General features: G+C 32.0%; 1 protein-coding gene and 1 pseudogene across 12 annotated transcripts in view; one reads left to right on the top strand and one right to left on the bottom strand.

The window, feature by feature from the left end:
• Positions 1-27,240, bottom strand: part of LOC105300614 (vacuolar protein sorting-associated protein 13B-like) — a 361,156-nt gene that overhangs the window by 227,554 nt on the left and 106,362 nt on the right. For 8 of the 12 annotated variants that reach the window (XR_002783438.1, XM_023538219.1, XM_023538222.1 and 5 more), the window contains one exon: positions 8,878-9,059. Coding sequence is in view for 10 of the 12 variants with exons in the window: in XM_023538219.1 (XP_023393987.1) it covers positions 8,878-9,059 (182 nt within the window). In the remaining 2 variants the exon portion in view is untranslated. Of the gene's footprint in view, positions 1-3,976; positions 4,006-5,698; positions 5,773-8,877; positions 9,060-27,240 lie in introns of those variants that run through there. The other 4 variants (XM_023538225.1, XM_023538224.1, XM_011372921.2 and 1 more) reach the window with 3 other exon arrangements.
• On the top strand, positions 9,749-9,867 carry LOC111747242 (annotated as a pseudogene).

Raw genomic sequence — 27,240 nt, 5'->3', positions numbered from 1 at the left:
TAAACCACTGCAATAAAGTGAATATCATAATAAAGCAAGTCAGATGAATTTTTTTATTTCCCAGAGAATATAAAAGTTATGTTCACTCTATACTGTAGCCTTTTAAGTGCGTGATAGTACTGTCTTTGAAAAAACAATGCACATACCTTAATTTAAAAGTATTTTATTGCTAAACAATGCTAGCCATCATCTGAGTCTTCAGCAAGTTGAAATCTTTTTGCTGGTGGAGGGTCTTGCTTCAATGTTAATGGATGCTAACTGACAAGGATGGTGGTTGCTGAAGGCTGGGGTGGCTGTGGCAATTTCTTAAAATAAGACAACAATGAAGTTTGCCACATCAATTGTCACTTCCTTTCAAAAACGATTTCTCTGTAGCATCTGATGCTGTTTGATAGCAGTTTATCCAAAGAACTTTTTTCAAAATCGGAGTCAAATCTCTGAAACCCTGCCACTGCTTTATCAACTAAGTTTATGTAATGTTTTAAGTCATTTTTGTCATTTCAACAATCTTCACAGCATCTTCATTAGGAGTAGATTCCATCTCATAAAACCACTTTCTTTACTCATACATAAGGAGCACCTCCTTATCTGTTAAAGTTTCATGAGACTGGAGCAATTCAGTCACATTTTTAGGCTCCACTTATAATTCTAGTTCTTTTATTTTTTGCACCACATCTGCAGTTATTGCCTCCACTGAAGTTTTGAAACCCTCCAAGTCATCCATGAGAATTAGAATCAACTTCTTCCAAACTCCTGTTAATGTCGATATTTTGACCTCTTCCCAGAATTATGAATGTTCTTAATGGTATCTAGAATGGTGACTCTTTCTCATATTTTCAATTTACTTTGGCCAGATCCATCAGAGGAATCACTATCTATGGCAGCTACAGCCTTACGAACTGTAAATAATAAGACTTGGAAGTTGAAATTACTCTTTGATCCATGAACTAAAAAGTAGATGTTGTGCTAGCAGGCATGAAAACAACATTAATCTCATTGTACATTTCCATCAGAGCTCCTGGGTGACCAGGGCATTGCCAATGAGCAGCAATATCTTAAAGGGAATCTTTTTTCCTGAGCAGGAGGTCTCAACAGTGGGCTTAAAATATTCAGTAAATAATGTTGTAAATACATGTGCTGTCATCCAGGCTTTGCTGTTCCATTTAGAGAGAACAGACAGAGTACATTTAGCATAATTCCTACGGGCCTTGAATTTTCAGAATGCTAAATGAGTTTGGCTTCAACTTAAAGTCATCAACTGCATTAGCCCCTAACAAGAGAGCCTGCATGTTCTTTGAAGCCAAGCATAGATGTCCTGCTCTAGCTATGAAAGTCCTAGATGGCATCTTCTTCTAATACAAGGCTGTTTCACCTACGCTGAAAATGTGTTGTTTAGCGTAGCCATCTTCATTAATTATCTTAACTAAATCTTCTAGTTAACTTGCTTCAGATTTACATCAGCAGTTGGCTGCTTCACATTGCACTTTTATATCTTATGGAGATGGTTTCCTTCCTTAAACCTCATGAACCAACTTCTGCTAGCTTCAAATTTGTCTTCTGCAGTTCTCACAACCTTCATACAACTGAAAAGAGTTAGGGCCTTGCTCTGGATTCAACTTGGCTTAAGGGAATGTTGTGGGTGGTTTGATCTACCTAGTCTACTAAAACTTTCTCCATATCAGCAATAAGGCTATGTCACTTTCTTATCATTCTTGTGTTCATCGAAGTAGCACTTTCAATTTCCTTCAAGCACTTTACTCTACATTCACAACTTGGCTGATTGGTATAAGAGGCCTATCTGTCAGCCTGTCTTGGCTTTCTATATGCCTTCCTCACTAAGCATAACCATCTCTAGCTTCTGATTTAAAGTGAGAGACATGTAATTCTTCCATTCACTTGAATGCTTAGAGGCCATTGTAGGGTTATTAATTGGCCTGATTACAACATTGTAATTAGAGAGGAAAGGGAGAAATACAGAGAATGGCCAGTCAGTCACGCAGTCAGAACATATGTAACACTTATCGATTAAGTGTGCCATCTTATATGAATGCAGTTTATGATGCCCCAAAACAATTAAAATATAACATCAAAGATCACTGATCACAGATCACCGTAACAAATATAAGAATGAAAAAGTCTAAAATATTACAAGAATTCCCAAAATATGACAGAGACACAAAGTGAGAAAATGTCGTTGGGAAAATGGCACTGACATACTTGCTTGACACAGGGTTGCCACAAACATTCAATATGTAAAAAAATGCAGTATCTGTGGAGCACAATAAAGTTGGGCGCAATAAAACAAGATATTACTTGCTGCATTTTCTTGCTTAGAAATTTTAAATTTTGAAAAGAATGTCATTATTTATTATCATATTATTTTACTTCTTTCTTTGGAAAGATACTAGATTTTCTCTTTTTGTTATTCAGGAATTTCTTACTCATGTCCTCTCATTTCCCAAAACTCAAATTCTAAGAAGCGTTTACACAGAATTTTAATACCTACTATCACCAAGAAAAAAATTACAACAGTAATTGTATTTACTAATAATGTCCACCTTTCATGTTTATAAATATAATAAACATTATTATAAATATAATAATTCTCTTACTATATTACATGCATTCCATTTGATCCTATTTTATTCTTCTCAAATTGAGTAGTAACCAACAAAGTTGATTTCAAACCCCAGTAATAAGTCACAGTTTGCAATTAATGAAACAGAAAATAGAAATAATTATAAATAATTTTTCCTAAAAATGCCAAAAAAGAGTAAAAGTTCAGTTCAAACAGTACAGTGTTGTTTTTGTGGTAGTAGATTTAATACATATAAAAATTTCTTATTGCAAGCAAGCAGAACATGTTGCAGAACAGTCATGGAGAAAGCAAAGATAAAAAGAAAAAGGAAGAAATTAATCTAAAATGTCAGCATCACTGTAAGTGTTGGCCTTGGGAATTAAGCTGCATAATAAGAGCAGAAAGGATTTTGTGATATAAAAAAGTCTGATCAAGAAGTAGGATTAACAACAAAAAAAGAAACAAACCATTTTTAAATGATAACAAGGTCCAATGTAAAGATGTACTTGAGGCTCCAATAGAGGAAAAAGTTAGGCAGAAGGTGACCATCAGGAAAGTGAAAGACAACTCACGAATTGCAGAAAATGTTTATAAACCATTTATCTGATAAGGGCTTACATTTACAATAACGAATTCTCACAACTCATAATAAAAGGATAAACAGGCCAAATAAAAATGAATAAAAGTACTACTACTCTTAATTTTTTTCTATTAGGAAGAGAATTATCATATGTCCCAGCAATCCCTCTTCTGGGTATCTACCCAAAAAAATTTGAAAATGTTTATCCATAAAGATATATATACCCCAATGTTCATTGCAGCATTATTCATAGTGGCCAAGATATGGAAACAACAAGAGTGTCTTTCAATAGATGATTATCTGGATAAAGAAGATGTGGTACATATATACAATAAAATATTACTCGGCCACAGAAAAGATGAAATATTGCCATTTATGACAACATGGATGGATTTTGAAATTATCATAAGTGAAATAATTCAGACAGAAAAAGTTAAGAATCCTATGATTTCATTCATATGTGAAACAGAAAGCAACAAACAAAACTCACAGACACAGACAACTGTTCAGTCATTACCAGAAGGAGATGGGGAAGGTGGGAAAGAAGATAAGGATAAAGGGGGTCAAATATACAGTGACAAAAGGAGATTTGACTTCAGGTGGTAAATACAATGCAATATATGGATGATGTATTATTGAACTGTACACTTGAAACCTATATAACTTTATTAACCAATGTCACTCCAATAAATTTAATTTTTAAAAACTGTTTAAAGGACTTAAACAGACATTTTCCACAGAAGACATATAAATAACCAATAAACACAGGAAAAGATGCTCAACATCATTAGCCATGAGGGAAATGCAAATCAGAACTACAATGAGACACAACTTCACATCCAGATGGCTAAAATCAAAAAGACAGATAAAAGAAGTATGGTGAGGATGTGGGAAAATTGGAACCCTCATATACTGCAGGTGAGAATATATAACAGTACAACTGCTTTGGAAAACAGTCTGGCAATTCCTCAAAAGGTTAAATATAGAGTTACCATATGATCCCACAGTTCTACACACAGATATATATCCAAGAGAAATATGAGTATATTCCACTCCAAAACTTGTACAGAAATGTTCATAGCAGCATTATTTATAACTGTCAAAAGTAGAAGTGATTAATGGATGAGCAAAATGTGAAATATACATACAATGGAATGTTACTCAACAATAAAAAGTGAAGTACTAATACATATTACAAAATGGATGAACTTCGAAAATAGTCTGCTATAAGTGAAATAATTTGGTCACAAAGACTATATTTTAATGTCCAGAACAGGCAAATTCATAAAGACAAAAAGCAAATGTATGCCTAGGGCAGGGGGATAGGAGACTTAGGCAGTGATGGCTAAAGAATGTGGGACTTCTTTTTGGAATAATGAATTATTTCTAAAATTGATTGTGGTGACTGATACAGAACTCTGAATACACTACAAGCTTAATACTGTGTAGCTAAAACAGGTGAATGTATGGTATGTGAGTTTCATCTCAATAAAGCTATTTTAAGAAGAAAAATAGATCAGATAGAAAGAATAGGAAGTAGGAGAGAAACAAAGGTAAAACATTTCTGGCATGGGGAAGGAGGGAAACTTGGGCAAAGGCATGAATTTGGAAAATAATGTAATTTTTTTGAAGGCCAAAGAGACTATTAGTGTCAAATCTAAAGGAAAAGACTGGTTTTGACTTCTGTTAAAGAACTAGCTATCAAAGAAAAGAGGATAATGTATGAGATTATCAAATCAAATTATGTTCAATAAAGATAAAGGGAAAATCCACTAAGGCGAAGGATAAGAGAAAAATGGACACTGTGTTAGCGACAACCAATAATAAGACAACAAGAAGTAAGAAGGCAGGCTAGAGGCACAAAATTATGATAGAAGGTGAGGCAGGAACATTAAAGAGAAGTGCGTGGCTTACAGTCAACTGTAGAATAGAAGAATAATGGTTCTTCTCAGACACATTATCAGAATATAACTCTGAAAGATCCAAGAATGTACAGAGCCTGCATAATAACTTCATTAATGTAGTAAATGAGAACTAGCTATAATGTAAAGCAAAGGATCACATTCTGAAACCAAATATATTAAACAAAATTTAACAGTGCTGAGTATTGTCTACTGGCAGCCCACAGATGCAAGATAATAAAATGCTAAAACATTATGCTTTAAATATATACTTCCTACATCTTAAGATAAAAATTTTGGAGACACAATACTAAAAGCACTCTACTAAAAATAAAATGAACAGAATAAGTCTTTGGGAGAGCAAAAAAAGACATTAGAAACTGGGCATCTGGAAATCTGGCTTTTCGAAATTATTTTAGCTGATCCTTTTATTTCATCTATTATAAATTTTATAGTTGCTTTATTTAATAAAAATAAAATTCCTTGACAAAGAGGTGAAACATCCTAACATCATTCCATTTTCTTCAATTCACCTAATCTGCAAAAATTAGTTCCACTAATTTTAGGTTTCTCAATGATAAAATATCAGATTAGGAATCACATAATCTGTGGTTATTTGTCTGATTCATTTTTTAATACCTGTGACTACGTTCTGTTAGGACAGTATCTTTCCAGAATAAATTTTTTTTCATAGCACAATCCATTTGATAAATCTAGAGAAAGAAATAGGAAATTAGTTTGGTGAGGAAAAAAATTATAAAAATAATTAACACCACCACCTGCTTATTAATATAAATTTTGGGGCTATCTAAGCCAGTAGACAAAAACAAAAATTTTTAAATAAAAAAAGGTAGATTAAAATTGTGAGACAATAAACCAAAAAAACTCTGGAGAGATCACAGGAAACATAAGTTTAACAAATAAACAAAAATAAATTAGATAATTTCATAATGATGTTCTTGTCAATAAAAGCCTCACTATAGACCTTAAGTGTAAGTACCTAAAAGAAAAGATTTTTACATAGTAAGTAACCCCACATAAAATAATGGCTGTATGAATAGCAATTACATAATGTCTTAGTCCATTTGGGCAGCTGTAACAAAATACCACAAAATGAGTAGCTTATAAACAACAGAAATTTATTTCTCACAGTTCTGGTAGCTGGAAGTCAAAGATCAGGGTGCCAACAGGGTCAGGTTCTGGTGAGAACCTCTTCCGGGTTGCAGACTGCTGACTTCTCATTGTGTCTCACATGGTATAAAGTGGAAAGAAATTTTCTAGCCTCTTATTAGGATATTAATCTTTTTAATGAGGACTTCACTCTCATAATCTAATCACCTCCCAAACGCCCCTAAGACCATTACCATGAGCACTAGAATCCCAGCATGTGAATTTTGGGGAGACACAAACATTCAGACCACAGCACATAACTAGTCTACTTTCATATTAATCAATTTAAAAAGTTTTTTGAATGAGAAATTCATCTAACATAAAATTCATCCTTTTAAAGTATACAATTAAGTGGAAATTAGCATATTCACAAGCATGAAAACATCACCTCTAACTCCAGAACGTTTTTATTACCCCCAAAGAAACTCATGCCCCATTAATTGTCATTCCTCATTCCTCCTCCTCCCCACACTCTGGCAACCATTAATCTACTTTCTGTCCCTATGGATTTGCCTATTCTAAGCATTTCATATAAATGGAATCACAGTGTGTGACCTTTTGCATCTGGCTGCTTCCACTTAGCATACTGTTTTCAAGGTTCATCAATATTATAGCATTTATCAATACTTCATTCTTTTTAACGTCTGAATAATATTCCATTGTACAGATATAAAACATTCTGTTTATCCATTCATCAGTTAAGAGACATTTGTGTTGTTTCCACCTTCTGACTATTAAGAATAATACTCTGATCTCTTTTACATGTGAAATCTAAAAAGGTCAAATTCACAGCAGAGAGTAGAACAGTGGTTACCAGGAGCAAGGTGGTAGGGAGAAATGAAAGATGTCAGTCAATACAAAGGTACAGTTGTGTAGGATAAATAAGTTCTAAAGATCTAATGTGTAGCATGGTGACTATAGTTAATAATACTGTATTATATACTGGAAATTTGCTAAAAGTAGATTTCAACTGTTCTCACGACAGGAAAAAATGGTAAATATGTGAGGAGATCTATATGTTATTTGGTTTGACTACAGTAATCATTTCACTATGCATATCAAAACTTCCATGTTGCACACCTTAAATATATGAATTTATTTTAAAAATAAACACACAAAAAAAGAAAAAAGAATAATGTTGTGAACATTCACATACAAGATTTTGTGCAAACATATGTTTTCAATTCTTGGTTATATATTTAGGAGTAAAATTACTGGGTCATATAGTAACTCTACATACCAAATTGTTTTCCAAAGCAGAATCAGTTATTAAGTTAATAATTCAATAGGAATATACAAATTCCAAATAATTAGAAAGAGAAAAATAGCATTTTTTTAAAGTAGCCAAGCTATAACAGTACAAAAGGAAACAAAACAGTAAGATAATAGAAGTCAAAAAAGAACAATCACACTAATATAAATAGACTAAATTTAATACCAAAGAGCAGATTATAAAATGATCTAAAATATTCGGTTATATGCTATTTCTAAAATATATACCTAAAGCATAAAAACAGACAAATTTTAAATAAAAGCATGCAAAAGGAGTACAGGCAAGTATCAACCAAAAGAAAACTAATTGTAATTGTGTGAATATAAGAAAAAATAATTTTAAATCAAAAGACTGTCTGAGGGATCATTCGCTACATTAATAAAATAATCAATTCAAAAAATATTTATAAATATGTGGGGTAAGTGTTTATACACAAACTAAAATTTGCAGACAGAATTTGGAGAATTCAAAGCCCTTTCATAATAAGCCCCAAGAACTTCTAGGCTAATAAAACATTTCTCTTGTCATTCTTTATAGAATTCTACAACCTGACACAAACAACTACAAATTTTACATTCGCCAAAATAAAAAGACTCTAATTGTAATGCATTTTTTAGAATTTACAATATATTTCCCATAGTAAGATCTGAAATTAAAATCTTCAAAAGCATCACATAAAGAAAAAAAAAGTTTTAATAGAAAAATGCAGAAGATAAAAACTGTTATAATTTTAAGCATTATTACACTTAGTAAATAAAAATATATCCTTCTTTGAAAATTACTCCTGTGTTACTGATAAAAGTAATTATTTTGAATTGAAACACCTAAAAAAAGCAAGATTTCTGTAAGGTTTTTGTCTACATGTAAAGGGAACAACAACATGAAGATATCTCCTATACTGGCATCAAAGCAAATTTTTTATTTTTAGTAGTTCACTCATTGTAAGATTTTTTCACACAAAACAGATAATTCACTTACCAACTCTTAGAGTATTATGATCAATAATTTTATTCCACTTTACCAGCATAATCAAACATATTACTATTTTTATTCTTGACTAGATTATCATTTCAAACATACACATTGATCCCCTCAAAAGTTACCCATGTACAGCCAAAGAGTCAACTGTACAAGGATTTGGCGAAAAATAATCTCTTGAAAATATAAAATATATCCAGAAATTGGTTACAGGGAATAAAACTGAATGGCTTAACTCATATCCTGTATTTTACACAGGAACTATAAATACCCACTTTCAAGAAATATACTACAAAATTTAAGTTTAGTATGTTATCCATATGGATTTGAATCATAAAATATTAGTCACCATTAATAGAAATTTTCCATATACTTGTCAAGAAGATTGTGCTCTTACCTATAGTTTGGAAAACTTCATTCATCAACGCTTCATTCACTATTGAAGAGCTGACATTTCCAATATGAGACCAACTTTCATATATTGCTTGCAAGAGAAGTGTCTGGGCTCTTGTAGATTGAATTGTGAGATTTGGAAGTTCAAATATACCTTCACTTATAGCAATCTGAGATCTTTTGGTCCTGCATAAGAAAACAGAAAGAATCACAATATAGTAAATAGCAACAATATATAAAATGAATTCAGATGCCAGGGAAGAAAATACATAAATTAGAAATATTTTAAAATAGAATTATCAAATAGATGTGCAATTCTACTAACTTTAAGCTTCACTACTTCAGAAACTCTTACACTACTAAAAAGTAAAAACACAAACTAGAATGTCCATACACACACATTAATACACATATATTGTGCTCAAGCAATTATTTTTTAAACATTAATCATCAGATATGACAATGAAAATAATACTAGTTAACACTTAAAGAGGATATGCATCGTTCTAAATGTCTAGTAACTATATTATATCTAGTAACTTATTGAATTCTGCCATAATACTCTTTGAGAGTTATCATTATCTTCATTTTTAAGATAGGAAAATAAGACACAAAAAGATAAATTAAGGTATCAAATATCATACAACTAGTAAGTAAAAAGTAGGAATTTGAGTCCAAGCAACATGATCCAGAATTCACATCCTATAATTCCTTTCATAAGTACTTATGAAGTAGTTACATTATACCCAGGCTCCTATTTGACAGTAACAAAAAGTAATTTCTAGAACCTCGGCCCTGGAATATCTAATTCATTGTTGCTTTATTCATTTGATTCTGTCATAGAATGAGGTGCCTTAAATAATTAAATGCTCCAGGTCTACAGCCATGCTACCCTGAACAAGCCCGATCCCATCTGATCTCGGAAGCTAAGCAGGGTCAAGCCTGGTTAGTACTTGGATGGGAGACCACCTAAGAAGATCTGGTGCTGTAAGCATAAAAATAAATAAATAAATAAAGGATTGTAAGCCGACAAGGTCCTTGCAATCTGTAAGGTCAACCAAGGGTTGCCTCGCCAAAAAGAAAACAATTAAGTGTTCCAAACAACAATGCTTTAAAGTAAAGAAACATCTAAATATGTCTGTGAGCAAGAAGTTGATAGTGAAGTTTAATGAAATCCAAAAAAATAAAGTAGAAAAAAAAATAAGAAACAGGGGAAAAAAATAATAGGATGCTAGTATAGTACATTCAATCACCCCACCCTCTCCTCAACCCCACCTCTTATTCCAGCCATCGCTATAGAGACCAATTCTATGCAGATTTTCACCAGCATTGTCTAAGGCCACTGTACATGAGACTCCAGTGGGAATTATTTCGTGTTCATGTATGCAGAGCCTAGAAGTGTAGGAAAAAATGTTTCTCTACTTTTGTTTTCCTGGCTGACAAAACTGAGATTCATTTCCTAAGTCTTTTAGGAAGGGCCAAGGAAATTGAGAATCAAAGAGAAGAAAAGAACTGAAATAACTGGAAAAGGCGTTAATGATCTTTGGAACAATATCAAGCAACCTTAAGCAGGTGTAACTGGAATCCCAGAACAGAGGAGAAAAGTGGGAGAAATGGAACAGAAAAATATTTAAGGAAATAACAGCCAAAAATTTTTCTATATTTGAAGAAAACTATAAACCCAAAGATCTAAGAATTTCAACAAACCCCAAGCAGAAGAGATTTAAAAAACCATACCAAAGGCACATTATAATCAAACTACTAAAAGATATATTTAAAAAACAATGTTAAAAGGAAAAATCTTAAAAGCAGAAGGTAGAAAAACATACTTCATATAAAGAAACAAAGATGAAAGCAGACTTCTCATCAGAAATGATGCACAACAGAAAACAAAAATAACATTACTGAAATGACGAAAGAAAGTGGAAAAACTGTCAACCTAGAAACAAAATTCAGACATCTTTTAAAAATTTAGGCAAAATAAAGGCTTTTCAGATTAAAAGCTGAGAATTTCTCACCAGCATACTTGCACTATAAAAATATTTAAAGAAAATTCTTCAAGCTAAAAAAAAATGTGGTACCAGATAGAAACCTTTGTGGAACTAGACAAAAAAATGTGAAGAGAGCCTGGAGTTGTAAATACATGGAAAGACTTTAAAAAAAAAAAAAAAAAGAAGCATTCTTTCTCAATATCTCCTAAGAAGAGATTTAAAAATTAACTGTTTAAGAGAAAAAATACTAACAATATTTTGGGGGTTCAAAATATACATAAAACAATATGACAACAACAGAACAAAGAACAGGAGGGGTGAAATGGAAATATACTGCTATAAAATTCTTATTCTGTGTGTGAAGTGGTATAATATTAATTGAAGGGAGCTGTGATAAGTAAAAAACGTAAACTAAACTTTAGAACTAAAGCCATAAAACAAAAAAACTAGAGTTAATAAATGTAATAGTGGAGAAGAAATGAAATCATAAGAAATATTCAATCCAAAACAAGTTAGGAAAAAAGAAAGGAACAAGAAATATGTGGAACAATTAGAAAACAAACAAGATGAAAGCCAAACTCAAACAATAAACAATTATATTAAATGTCAAAATTCTAAGCATATCAATTAAAGAGAGGTTATCAGATAATATTTTAAAAAATCAAGACCCAACCCACTTTAAATATTAAAAAATAGGTGTAAAGGATGTAAAAAATATACCTTGTAAGTCTAATTTAAAAAAGAGTTATGTTAATATTGTACAAAGTAGATTTCAGAACAAGAAATACTACCAGGGATGAAGAGAGGCATTTCATTGTGATAAAAGGGTTAAGTAGGTTTGTATGTACTATAGACATACCTTCAAAATACATAAATCAAAAGAAAGCAGAACTGAATAAAAAAGTAGACAAATTAAAAAACCGGAGATTTCAACACATTTCTCTCAGTAATTGCCTAAATGACATTTGCAGGACAGGCCTCTCAAAAACAGCAAAATATACATATTCATCAAAGATGACTACATTCTGGGCCATAAAAACAAGTTTTAATAAAATTAACAGAAATCATACAGAGTGTATGTGCTGATCACAACAGAATTTAAACAAATGAATAAAACAAAGTTATTTGTAAAACCCTCAAATATTTGGAAATTAAAAAATAACTCAAAATGCAGTCAGAAAGTCACATAAAATGCAATTTTAGAAAACTTATGATTTTTAAAAAGGTCACTGATTTAAAAGACAGAAAATGACAATCTAAAATATAATCAATGGTTAGATTTCCAGTCAAGATGGCTGGGTAGGTAAACACTATGTTTGTCTCCTATCACAACTATATCAAAATTACAACTAAATTATAGAACAACCATCATTGAAAATCACCTGAAGTCTAGATGAACAGAAGTCTTACAACTAAGGACAATATAGAAGAAGCCACCTCAAGACTGGTAGGAGGGCAGAGATGTGGAAGGAGCTGATCCCACAACCATGTGTGGCAGTTAAAAATTGAGAGGGATTTCTTGGCTGTGTAGGTCCCCCCAGACAAGCAAGGAAACTTGCTGTGGCAGACTCCCTCTCAGGAAGCCTAGAACAGCACATCCTGTGGCCAGCTTTAGACTGAGCCAGGGTACCACCTGGGGCCACATCCAAAGACAACACACCCAAAGAGCAGACAAGGCAGGCATCAGAGCCCTACTAAAGAGAATCCTGAGCCGAAGAGTCAGTCCCTGGACAACAGCTTCTCCACTATAGTCATTCGCCAGTCCTCACAACCAATCAGCCTGAGGGTCAATCTCTCCAACTGAGGTACAAACAGCAACTAAGGCTCATCTACAAAAGGAAGGCACACACAACCAGCCCATACAAGAAACACACCTGGAACACTCGGCTCAGGCAACCAGGGAGATTGCGCCACTGGGTCTCACAGGACCCTATTACACAAGGCCACTCTGCTAAGATCAGGAGACATAGCAGCTCTACCTAATAGACAGAAACAAACACGGGGAAGCAGCTGAAACAGGGAGACAAAGAAACATGTCCCAAAAGACCGGAACAAAGCTCCTTTTAGAAAAAAGAATTAAACAAAATAGAAATAAGCAATCTACCAGATACAAAGTAAAAAACATTGGTTATAAGGATGCTCAATGATCTCAGTGGGAACTTCAACAAAGAGACAGGAAACATAAAAAAGGACAAGTAAGAAATGAAGAATATGATAACTAAAACACAGAATGTACTAGAGGGAATCAACGGTAGACCAGATGAAGCAGAGGACTGAATCAGCAATTTAGAAGATAAGGTAGCAGAAAACACCCTTTCAGAATCTCAACAAGAAAAAAGAATGAAAAAAGTTTTGGATAGCTTAAGGAGCCTCTGAGACGATATCAAGCATATGAATACTCGTATCATATGGGTACCAGAAGGAAAAGAGGGAAATCGAAAACTTACTTGAAGAAATAATGATGGAAAACTTCTCTAACCTAGTGAAGGAAATACACATACAAGCCCAGGAAGCACAGAGTCCCAAACAAGATAAACCCAAAGAGACCCACACCAAGACATACCATAATTAAAAGGCCAGAGGTTAAAGGCAAAGAGGGAATCTTAAAAGCAACATGAGGAAAGCAGTTACCTACAAGAGAGCGCCCAGAAGACTGGCAGCTGACTTCTCAACAGAAACTCTGCAGGCCAGAAAGGCTTGGCATGAAATATTCAAATGATGCAAAGTAAGAAACTACAACCAAGATTAGTCTACCCAGCAAAACTATCATTTAGAATCAAAGAACAGATAAAGAGCTTCCCAAATAAGAACAAGCTAAAAGAATTTATCACTGCCAAGTCAAAATTACAGAAAATGTTGGAGAGACTTCTTTAAGAAGAAGAAAAAAAAGAAAAAAGATCAAAAATATGAATAAAATAGCAACAACTACACATCTATCAATAATTACTTCGAATGTAAATGGATTAGGTGCTTGAATCAAAAGACAGGGTGGCTGAATAGATAAGAAAACAAGACCTTTATATATGCTGCCTATAAGAGACTCACTTCAGATTGAAAGACACACAGAGACTTAAAAGGATGGAAAAAGATACTTCATGAAAATGAAAACAAAACAAAACAAAAAGCTGGGAAAGCCATACTTATACCAGACAGACAGACTTTAAAACAAAGGCTATAACAAGAGACAAGGAAGGACCCTGTAATCCCACTTCCGGGTATTTATCTGAAGAAACCCAAAACGCTACTTTGAAGGGACATGTGAATCCATATGTTCATTGCAGCTTTATTTACAATAGTCAAGATATGGATGCAATCTGGGTGTCTACCAATGGATGAATGGATAAAGAAGAGATAGTACATATATCCAATGGAATATTACTCAGCTATAAAATAGAATAAAATCTTGCCATCCGCAACAACATGAATGGACCTACAGAGTATTATGCTGAGTGGAGTAAATCAGACAGAGAAAAATAAATGCTATATGATTTCACTTACATGTGGAATCGAAAGAACAAAACAAACAAAACAGAAGCAAACTCATAAATACCAAGAAAATTTTGATGTTTGCCAGAGGGAAGGTGGTAGAAAAGGGGAAGGGATTAAGAAGTACAAATTGGGGGGAAGGGGCTCCATAGTGTAGTCGTTAGCACGTCTGCTCTATACACAGAAGGTCCTGGGTTCGTACCCCAGGTTGAGCCACGGACCATACCGCAGGTGTGCCGGGGGTGTCAGGCCCTGGATGTTCCAGGTCCTGGGCACGCACCGCGAGCATGTGGGAAGAGATGCCCCGCCTTCAGAGATCCAGTTCTTAAGGGGAGACAACAACATCCAGTAGGTCAGGGGGGATTAAAGAGGGGACCAAAATAAAAAAAGAAGTACAAATTGGTAATTACAAAATAGTCATGGGGATGTAAAGTACAGCATAAAGAAGACAGCCAATAATATTATAATACCTATATATGATGGCGGATAGGTACTAGATTTATCGGGGTGATCACTTCGTAAGTTATATAAATGCCTAATTACTATGTTGTACACATGAAACTAATAAAATATGTCAACTGTAACTGAAAAATTAAAACATTATTTAAAAAATAAATAAAATATAATCAGGGTTCTTAGAGAAACCAAAACAGAAATAGTATACAAAAACATCTAACAAAAGAAATCTTGCCTAAAGACATAAATCTACATACCAAGTGCAAAATTAAGAATAATCATGATCCTAGTAAAGTTATACCAAGAAAGATAAAAAAAAAAAAATTTTATGGGTATTCAGTCAAATGAAGTAATATGGAGATACAAGGACCTCTCTCAAATTTCCCCTATTATCCTCCTTAACCCGTTCATAACAGTCTAATAAAAACAATGTGTGTGCACAACTCAACATTAGAAGAACAAAAGGGAATTTCAAGCGACAGCTCTATACAGCTGAGATACTGATAAGTTTCATGCCAATTGGTTACCTTTGTAGTTTCCAAGAATGCTTTAACTTCATCTTTCAGTTAACGGGCTCCTTTTCTACCCATTGTTATTGCAGCCAAGGACCACTTTGCTAATAAATCTAATACCCTTCTAAGTAAAAAGTAGCTTTTTACTTGAGAATTCCTAGGTCTATAAGGAAATGAGCTATAATGTTGTTGTTGTTTTGACTGTTTAGATCCCAAATTAGGCCTAGTTATTATCTTCAAGATTCATGTTGAAGCTGTTCTCTCAAATATCGACAAAATTAGCAAATATTTACTAACTGCCTACTCTACAGCAGTCATATACTTAGGAAATATCTTAGCCATTTTAAGGTATTTATGAACAAAAATTAAAATCCCAGTGTCCTCAGAGCTTACAATCTAATGGAAAAGGGAGGCAGATAAAAATCAACAAATACAATAAGTAAAGAAATGATATAAGTTAGAAGATATATGCTATCGAAAACAGAAAAAATAGAACACAGAATAAAGACTGTTGAAGAGGTATCAATTTCATATAAAGTGGGTAGAATTTATTAAAAGGATAGTTCTTATTGCACGAAAAACTTGAACAGACTTGTTGAAGGAAGTAAGAGACAGCTATGTGGGTATCCCTGGTAAGTGAGTCAGGCAGATGGACAGTCTATGTAAAGGTTCTGAGGTAGAACTGGGCCTGGCAAATCCAAGCAATGACAAGGAGGTCACTGCGGCTATAGTAGTTTGATGATAACCTAATTCACTAATTCAATTGGCTTTCTAGGGGTTCTATGCATAAGAAATATACAAATAGGCTTTATATAGCCATTCTTCTGAGATTCAATCTAAGTCTGACCTTGTAGGGTTCAATTTCCTGAATTTACTTATATTTTTAAATCTCTTATCTTTTACCTTACTGTCAAAGTTTTTCATTCAAGGTACTAGATGTAGAACATGAAATTTTTAAAATCTGAGTTCCAATTCTGGCTAAATCACTTATTTGTTTTATGTTTTTAGTGGAAAAATTACGTAACTATTCTGAGCTTCACATTCCTTATAAAACATGTATAATAACTCCTGCCAAATCTACCACAGATAATTGTAGTAAAAATCAATTACATTTAATATATAAAGCTTAACAGATAATTATTTACTCGGATCTGAAGAGAAGGGCACTGTTTTTATATTTAATGAATTCGAAGTGAGACAAACAAGTAACCAAGTAATTATAACTTCATAGTAAGTGCTAAAACAATGTTATGTAAAGGCTCCTGTGAGCTACACTGAGAAGAAGGCTGAGGGGGGAAAAAGTGCATGTGTTATATTTAAGTTTAATCTTGAAGAATAAATATGAATCATTTCAGGAAAAAATTATAATTTCTTTAAAGAAAAAAGATATCTCAATACAAAAATTATCCAACCACATAAACAGGAAACTTACAGAATATGAGATCAGAAATGACCCATTAACATGAAAAGACTCTAAGCCTCACCAGTAAAAAGGGAAATTCAAATTTAAAACAATGTATGATTCCTTCAACCTCTCAGTTTAAAAAAACCACTCAGGACCAAACTCATCTTCTAGGAATCCATCTGAAAGGAATCCTCATGAGTCTGCAAGAATACCTGCACGAAGACAGTGTTTCTGGTATTCTTTAATAGAAACTAAACCTGAGATGACTAATTGTTCAATAAATTCTGGTATATTGACTTCATGTAAAATTACTCAGATATTAAAATAATGAAGGTAGATAAATCTGACATGAAAGAATAACATGAAATATGGGTGAGTAAAAAGATACATAGTTGCATTATAATATGGTTACATGTGATGGCAAGAAATGCCATTTCTATGTCTGCATGTGTTTGCGCATTGTGATTAATACTTTTAGAACTATTAATAGTAGCCATTCCTGGAAGAGTAGAATAGTGGATAACTTCTATGTGATTTTTTTCCTTTTTTCCCTATGTAAATGTCTGTATTGTTTTACTTGGTCCCTTAAGAAATCCAGATTATTACTTTTTGAGAAATTTATATTACTCTTTGTTCAAAAATTTTTAAGAAATTACAATATTTCAATAATGAATTAAGGAAATCATAAACTACGTCAAAATGAATTAATTTCACAAAATATTTTTAAAATGTGAAGATATCAGCATTATAAATGTTTCTGACTATGTTGGATTATCAAATTTCTTGCTTCTTCATTGAAAGAAACTTCACTTAAAATCTCCCAAAAAAGAAATAACATCAGCAAAAATGGTAGAGTAAGGTACAACAAAAGTTTGTCCCTCCATAAAAGCAACAAAAAAGTTGTCAAAAACTGTCAAAATTCAGAACTCTGGGAACTAACCAAAAGCCTGCAGCATGAAAAATTAAGTTAATAAAACCCAGCTCAATCTCGGTGGAAACAGCGTTACATCCCATGCCCCCAAGCTCAGCAGTGGCACTGAAGACCTCACATTCCCAGGACAAGTAGCAGTAACAGAAAAAGCAAAACAGACCTCATCCACAAGGAATTGTGGTTATTTGTTTTGACTGGTGGCTGCCTAGAGAACCAATTCAAAGAGCTTGCTTTATCTCTCTTCATTCGAAACTGTCACCAACAACTACCCAGAGGTATTTAGAGAAAACATTTACAGGTCAATGTATTGCACTAGTCCTTGCTACCTGGGACAATGAATAAGAGAAAGAGCAAAAAACAGACTAAGCAAAATCTTGGGGAAAAAGTCTGGGGAGTGATACTTTGAGGAATAAATAGATTGAAAAGCTCCAACATCTTGCTGAACGCCATACACATGCTCAAGACCATGCAGTTGCAGAGGAAAGGCCAGAGAAAGGTCTTAAGCCTCCAACTCTGCCTGATTTTCAGGGTCTACTCAACAAGAAAAGAAGGCAGAGCTGTCAATTGCCTGGTTGAGTTTCAAAGGCATTCCCCATCAGAAACCAAGGAGGCCACACAGCAGTGGGATGAAATATTCAAAATTCGAAAAGAAAGAATTGTTAATAATTATAAATCTGACAAAGCTATCCTTTAAAAATGAAGTAGAAATCCCCCAAGAAAGAAAAGTCCAGAACCAGAAGGCATCACTGGTGAATTCTACCAAACATTTGAATAAAGAATAAATACCAATCTTTTGTACTTGTGCAAAAAAATGGAAGAAACTCTTCTTTGTTCCTTTTATTAGGCCAGTATTATCTTGATACCAAAGGCAAAGACAACATAAGAAAAACAAAAGACCAATATCCATTGTGAACAAAGATGCAAAAATCCTCAGTAAAATACTAGTAAATCAAATTCAAAAGAATATTAAAAATATTATACAGCTAAACAATTGGAATTTGTCCTGGAAATAAAAGAGTGTTTCACAATTTAAGAAAATCAATATATCATATTTATAGAATAAAGGGTTGGGGGAGGGGAGATCTTGTTCATCTCAACTGCCACATAAAAAGCATTTGACAAAATCCAACTCTTTCATGGTAAAAACACTCAACACACAGAATAAAAGGAACTTCTTCAACATGATATACAAGATTTATAAAAAAACATACAACTAACATCATACACAGTGGTTAAAGACTGAAAGCTTTCTCTCTAAGAGAGAAAGACAAAGACAAGGATGTCTGCTCTTCCCTTTCCATTCAACATTGTAGTAGAGTTTCCAGCCAAGAAATCAGACAAGAAAAATGAAAGACATTCAGAGAGCAAAGGAAAAAATAAAACTATCACTCACTCCTCACAAATGACATAATCTTATACACTGAAAACCCTAAAGAAAACACACAATTAGAGTTAATAAACAAGTTCGACTAAGTTGCAAGATACAAGGTAATTACACACACATACAAAAAAAACACTTTTATATCTTTATACAATCACAACAAATAATCTGAAAGAGAAATTAAGAAAATTCCATTTACAATAACAAAAAAAGAATATTTAAGAATAATTTAACAAAGAAGTGCAAGACTTATAAGGAAAACCACAAAGCAATGTTGAAAGATATTAAAGAAGGGATCTAAATAATGGTAAGACACCCTATGTTTATGCATTAAAAATTTTAATATTGTTAAGATAGCAATACTCACCAAATCGCTCTATAGATTCCATACAATACCTATCAAAATCTCAGCTATTTTGAATGAAAGAATAAATATCTTAAAATTCACACAGACTTTCAAGGGACCTCAAGAGGCAAAACAATCTTGAAAAAACAACGAAGTTGGAAGACTCATATTCCCTAATTTCAAAACTTAATACAAAGATACAGTAATCAGAAAAGTGTCACACTGGCACAAGGATAGACATACAAATCAGTGCACTAGAAATGACAGTCTAGAAATAAACCCATATGTTTATGATTAACTGGTTTCTCATAAGGGTGTCAAGAGCAATCAATGAGAAGTGAAGAGTCTTTTGAACAAACGGTTTTGGAACAACTAGATATCCAAAGACAAAAGAATGAAGCTGGACATCTCCTTCACACCATCTATCAAAACTAACTGCAAACTGATCAAACAGCTGAATCTATAAAATTTTAGAAGAAAACACAAGTGTAAATCGCCATAATCTTGAATTAAGAATGTTTTTTAAATGTGATTCCAAAAGCAAAACCGACAAAAGGGAAAAACAGATAAATTGGACTTCATCGAAATTAAAAACTTTTATATCAAAGGATACCATCCAGAAAGTAAAATGACAATATACAGAATGGGAGATAATATTTGCAAATTATATATCTAATAAGGGTCTAGTGTCCAGAATTTGCAAAGAACTCCCACAACTCAACAGCAAAAAGACAAACATTAAAAAATAAACTAGAAGATGACAGACATTTCTCCAAAGAAGACAGAAATGGCCAATATGCGCATGAAAAAATACTCAATATCATTAGAGAAATTAAAATCAAACCCACAGTGAGATGCTATTTTTATACTCACTAGGATGGCTATAATAAAAAAAAAAGAAAAAGAAAGAAAGAAATATGCACTGAATAAAAGATTCTTTAAACCAAACAGGTAAAATAGTAAAAATCAAGAGACAGTAGGAAAAACAAATAGGATCCAATTCACAAATTTATATTTCATCATCACTGGTTTCTTTTGCTTTTCCAACTTGGCAGCCATTTTGAAAGTCATTTTCTTTTAAGGGTTTAAAAATTGAGAGGTAGTTCTCTCTATTATGCCCTCAAATTTCTGTTTAAAACCTAACAACAACAAAAAAGTTTAATAGTAGTGATACTAAGTAAGGAAAACAGATATTTGAAACATCTACAATATAAAAAGGTACAATTAATCTAGCCACTCCAGCTTCAGCCAGACACTCTGTGGTATTTAAGAAGTTCTATGGTGAAGCGAGAGCTATGTTCTTATAACTACAGCAGTATTTATTTTTAAGGCAAAATTATAGTCAAGATTCTTTTTACAAGTAGGTCTTTACTTTTTCATAACAAATTCAGCTACTGTGTATGGTACGCTAACTTTCAAGCCATCATGTCACATAAAATAGTTCCCAAATGGATAACACAGACTTAAATAAAAACTTAAACATATGCAAATTTTAAAAGATTAATTTATTCTACTTTTTAATAATGCCCAAGGGTAGGGGGGCAATTCCTTCAGATTCAATTTAATTTAACATCAAAAGAAATAATTCACTTTGTAAGAAAGCCAGAATTCAATAATAAACAAGTTATATCATACACGTAGGACATGTTTTTGTGGTTTATTTTCCAGCTGTAACCAACTACAAATAAAATTACATTTTATTATACATCTGTTAAGTATTCCAGTAGCATTTGACCTAAAATAAACTATTTTAAAATGATTTGGCAATATATGGTAGCTTATACAATGTACCTGTTAGTGTAACAATATCAATGAAGAGAGGATTTTTTCCTTTTTTTGTTTTTGTCAATTTTGAAAATTGACAAAAACAAAAAAATTTTGTTTTTATTTTGAAATATTTCTAACAGGTTAACAAGTATGGAAAATAAATACCCATATATCCATTTCATGAACTCAATCCATTAAACCATAACATTATACCATATTTGCTTCAGAAATTTTTAAACAAATCAATAGCTTTTACACATTTTTAAAGCTATTTGGGGGGCTCATTAAAATGTCAATGAAAATGCACAATAAAAGTATAATTTTCCTTGTGATTTATGCCACTACAAATTTATTTAAACTTTGTTTAAAATAAAACAGCTCAATAAAATTCATATTAAACGTATATAACAACTTCTGAATTTACCTAATTTTTTTTGAAATATCATTAAACCTACATTTTAACAGTTAAGTTGGTGAAAATAATTTTTTTAACAAATGGCTGTTTCACATATCCCTAAATCCTAGTCTGAACATATGTTCATTTTACAGAATAGGTTTAAAAACTATCAATTCAAACATTACTCTCTAGGGAAAAATAAATCCTAATGTAACTAGTGGGATAAACAACTCATTAAAACTAAACTTGGACAAACTCCAGAATAAATTTAAGGAAATAGAAACAAGTAGGTCTTGATTGTATAGTAGCAAAGACTGAAAATGAATATGCCCTAATTAACAAATACTTTAAAAGACTGTTTCTACCATCTGCTGACAAATTACTATACATAGCTGGTGAAATTTTGGACTGATACAGCATTTCTATAAAGAAAATTCTTCCTGCAAAATTTTAAATAAAAAATGTCGAAGTGGTTCTACTAATCGATGCAAAGGAATTAACTTATGCAATCCACTCATGCTCACAGGAATACCATAAAATTTTTTGCCATACATAAACTTGAAGAACAGCCATCCATTCTTTTAAAATCAACACACCTCATAGCAACTGAAAGAATATCTTCAGCAACAGCTGGATCTAAAGATTTATACAGAATCCCCAAATGCAAAGTTTGAAGCTACAAATTGGTTCCAAAAATGTATTTTTGTTATTACTCACATCCTGTACAGTAAAATAAGATTAGATCACTTTCTCCAAAATAAAATGAGTATAAAACTTCACTAACTCAACTTGGAAATGAAAGCAGTTTAAAAAACTAAGAAATTCGGATTTAGTTCTGTATACAATGACCCTTTAACTTACACATCAATACTTAAATGAAAAGAAAAAATTTTTAATTAAATGGTTGGTAAAATGAAAGGTTAAATTAGCTCCTCTTTCCTCCTTCTGATCCACTCCACTCCTCATAGGTAAGTAGCCACTTTCTGAGTTTAGCATACACACCTACAGATTGTCTATTGATTTTATGCATTCATTGATACGCGTGTATAATTTTAATGTATATATGTGTGTGAGCATAAGTCTACAGCTTCCTTTGATGACTAAACATTACCTTAGAGATCATCAAGATCTTTTGACATCAGTATATATACTTCTACATTGCTCTTTTTAATGCATGCTTGATATTATGCTGTTCGAATCAAGTTTCACATTCATCAGCAGTATATCAGAGTACCCTTCTCTCAATATCCCCACCAGTACTATTATAGTTTTTAAATACAATGATTTTTTAGTATTTGCAAATGGCTGTAAAATACAAATTACATAATTTGTATTTTATTTAATACAAATTAGATAAAAATATTTAACCATGTTTCTAAATTTCTGAAATATCATTTGAAATGTTAGATAACAGACGGACAAAGAAAATGAGAGGTAAAACTTGTCTCTTAAATAAAAATATAATGAATGCTTGATTATTATAATATATGAAGTACAAAATCTTACAATGAGCTATGGGTGGTAGCAATCAAACAAAATAACAAAAGGAGCAAATGTTGTCTCTTCATTAATCTCAACATCTCCTAGACAAGTTATTTGATACAGATAGTTGATTCATCTACCTAAGTAAAAATGCTTAACTACTCAGGTAAAAAGAGAAAGAACATGCGTTTATGCAATATATTTTATATATGTAATGAATAACATTCAAATATAATCTTAAAATTCTGATTAGGAAAATCACTAAAATTTTAGTTCAATTTCAGTAATTAAAGTCAATGCTTTTGCTTTGGCCAAGAGCAATTTTACATGTATGATATAAGTAAAGATGAGACGAACTTGGTTGTCAAAAAAGCATACAATCTAAATCAATCAGACAACCAAAAAACACTGACATCACTTAAGAAATTACCAGCTACACATCAATAAACACTCACTTGTGCCTACCGCAGGTTCAGGATTTTGAAGTGTCTGTCAGAGGGAAAAGAGATGTTCCTTATGGAGCATAAATTTAAAAAAAAAAAAAATGAGAAAAGCTATTAAATAATCACAAGCTAGTGTAAAATCACTTCTACGAAAAGTACTATGAAAAACAAGAATGATATCCCATGAATTATTAGGCAATGTGCCCTAGTCAGAGAAAGTATCAACTGGACCAATATCTGAGGGGTGAGTAAAGATTATTTAGGTTGTGGACTAGTGAAAAAATACAGTGAAAGACTTGGCTGAAAGAAGATAAACTTAAAAAGGGCAAGAAGGTTGGAGAGGTTAGAGAGGAAGATGCTCAGATGATTCTAGACAGCCAAGAAGGGGCCAGATCTGGAGGGCATCACAGAACATTTTAAAGATTTTAATCTTCACAGTAAAAGCTATGAGAAGCAAAGTATTTTAGGGAGGGGAAGGATATAATTAGAACTATCTTCCAAAAACAAACCAATCAAACAAACCTGGCTTGCAGACATATGAGTTAGCTGGTAATTAAAAAAAATCTCTCTAAATATTTAAGAGGATCAAGAAAGAAAAAGCAAATACATCTTATTCATACTGGGACTCCAAGGCCTACGACACAACAATTTTGACATGATAGATGCCAAAAAGGTATTTTTAAAACAAATAAATGACTCAATAATCAGCTGAAACTTGAAAAATCCTAAACTTCATCTAGTAAACTAGAAATATTTTAACTTATAAATCAAAATGAATACAAAGTTATTATCGAGATCTTGTTAATAAGTTACCAACGTGCTATTAAAGGCTCTACCAACAATTCCTCTAGATCTATTATATCGCCTTCTCTCATCTTCCATTTCTACTCATATAAAATAGAGATCACAATACCTTTGTTTATTCCAAAGGTCAGTTGCAAGTTTCAAATAAATCCCTGTACATACTAGAACTAATTAAGTACAAAATGCTATACAAGAGAATTATAATGCTGTTCTTAGAGATTTTCCTCTGCTACTAAATATGTACTGTATGATCATTTGAAAATGGGAACTCCAATGATCATTTGTTCCTAAATTTCAAGTTAATATATTAAAGAGATGAAATCATCAAACACTTCTAAGAAATAAATGAGAGGCAACGATTAAAAAAAAAAAAACAGACTAAATTTGGTAATTTCTAACCAAGACATTTCCCTTGGTTATACTAATAACTTAGAATTCTTTTAAATATACTCTTAAGTTTCAGTTCTCAAAAAATAATGAAACCCAGACATATTTAAAAGATACTGTCACTAGAATAAAATGTTGTCACAGGATAATATTCTCCTGCTGTTGTGCATAGACAAAACCAAATACCGAGAAGAAGCTAGCATAATTCTTCTTATAGAAACAGATATAAGTCTGTAATAATGTTTTCCATTATCTAAATCAAATTTAAAGACAATAATCTAAGAATAAATTATAAGTGTTCATTTGGGTACCACTAAACAAACAATTTTACTAAATTTAAAACTTTTCACAAGGGAAATAGATGGATCATATTTGCCTATATAACTTCACATTCAAATGGTCATAAAATTGCATGTGGAAAATATCAAATTTTCCAAAAGCAAAATCAAAGAAAACCTTCTTTTCTCATTGCACCAACTCTAGTTGTTAACACGTGTCACATGCTCTTTGTGCCCTTACTAAAATAATCAAAGGTAAAGTCTAACTGATACTATTTACCTATATTTTTGTTTTTTGTATCTTTTTAATTCCAAACACATGCATACTCTTTTAAGAAATATAAAAGTGAGTATTTTTTCAACTGGTCATTTATTTAAACATACTACAAAACATGTCAAAACATGTCAAAAAACAAAATTTGGTAGGTTTATTAACATATTTAAAAATTGGTCAGTCCTTCCAGGGAATTATTCAAACAATAATGCATTAATATTCTAAAAAATTAATGAATTTTATAAGTAAAATATAAAAGGATTACTAATAAAATGATTGACAATATTTATAATTTAATGATTGAGTATTTTTACCTACAATGTGGCAATGTGTTGAACGTAACCAAACTAAATCTTAAACCAGCACAATCGGAGACTTTTAAGTACTAAGAAACAAACAAAACATCTGTTGAAAACATTTTCAGAACCAATTATGTTAATTGTTAAATTTAAAACTCTGGACAATTATTCATATAATTATTACTTACAAGAAATTATTTCTTTAAAATTTTATAACGTTATTAAAAATCATGCAATCAAGACAAATTCACAGAAAAATCAATGACATTTGTAGGAAAACATCCTTAATTGGAATAAAGGCCATATTCATTTCTATTCTATATTTCTCAATTTCCAAAAAGAAATATAAATATATATATATGACTTATATAATAAAATTACCCTTTCTGATATGTACAAACAAACTGGTATTTCAGAGTTCAAATGCAATTTAGGTCAAAATTTTCACCTGATACAAATACAAAGCTATAAATAAATTTAATACATAAACCAAGAGTAAAATAAGTTTTTAAAGAATTGTAAGTTAATCTTATGAATTAGACTACTAATTTGTTATCACAAAATACATTAGAATCCTATTATATCTCACATGTTAAAATTCTATTTCTATTTTCCTATTTTTATTAATGTTTTTAAACTATCTTTTTAAAAAATTACCAAAGCAGAAGATACTCAATGAACTGGAATGAAAATATGCGAATGTATGTATATAAAATCTAGTTACAACATCCTTTATTATGCCTCTGAAAATGCTATGTGTCTCAGTCTCTGGCAGTCCTGTGGGCTAGAGAAATCCCAGAAGCCCTAGTGAAGAGAATCATTCACATGATGGGTTTCAGTAAAGGATGAAACAACAAAGCAAGGAACAGTGGGTTACTAGCTAACAAGAAACCAGTCATCCCCTAGTCACCCCACAACTGGGGAATCAAGACAGGCATTACCCTTTACCATGAGCCAGTGTCCTCACCAATAGCTGACACACTCTAGGAAGAGACAAAGAGACTGACTGCAATGAGACAAGAGAGAAATTTTAGGGGGAAAAGAAATGTTTGGTATCTTCATTTTATTGGTGACTACATGACTGTATAAATATGTCAAAAATCACTGAACTATAAATAAAATTGTTGAACTTTGCTGTATTTAAATTATGCTAATTTTGAAACAAAAACAATGTTTCTGAAAACAATGGTATAACTCATATAATAAACCATTATAGAGAACTTCATAAACCACATTCTACACAGCTCTTGCTGCAATTTAGTATTTTCAGGTGTAGCCGGGTTTCTAAGTACTTTTGTAATTTTTTAAATTATTCAGAGATCTTAGAATAAAATAAGAATATTTTGAGAAACAAATTATTAAAAATTAAGTATTCACCTTCAAATATTATTCTGCCCCCCCAAAAAAGCTAAAAGAATGTTGTGATACTAAAAAAAACCTAAAATATAGAAATAGAAAATCCAAGGACTCACATATCTGAATATAGTATTAATTATAATTAAAACTGAAGATATTCAAGAATGATACATTTAACTTATACTTCTCTTCAGATGCTAGAATCTAAAAGAATATTTGCTTTAGAATATTAAACCTTCAGTTATTAAAAAAATTAAAGATAAGAAAAGACAGAGTTTGAGCACTTTAGCTACCGTTTCTTCCTTAAACATTAATACGAACAAATGTAACTGTTCTTTTTTCTAATGTCTTCGAAATTTAAGTACGCTGATC

The sequence above is a fragment of the Pteropus vampyrus genome, unplaced genomic scaffold, assembly GCF_000151845.1.
Source record: "Pteropus vampyrus isolate Shadow unplaced genomic scaffold, Pvam_2.0 Scaffold215, whole genome shotgun sequence".
Taxonomy (NCBI): Eukaryota; Metazoa; Chordata; class Mammalia; order Chiroptera; family Pteropodidae; genus Pteropus; species Pteropus vampyrus.
Note: the sequence above shows the minus strand (reverse complement) of the source record. Positions and strands in the feature narration are given on the sequence as shown.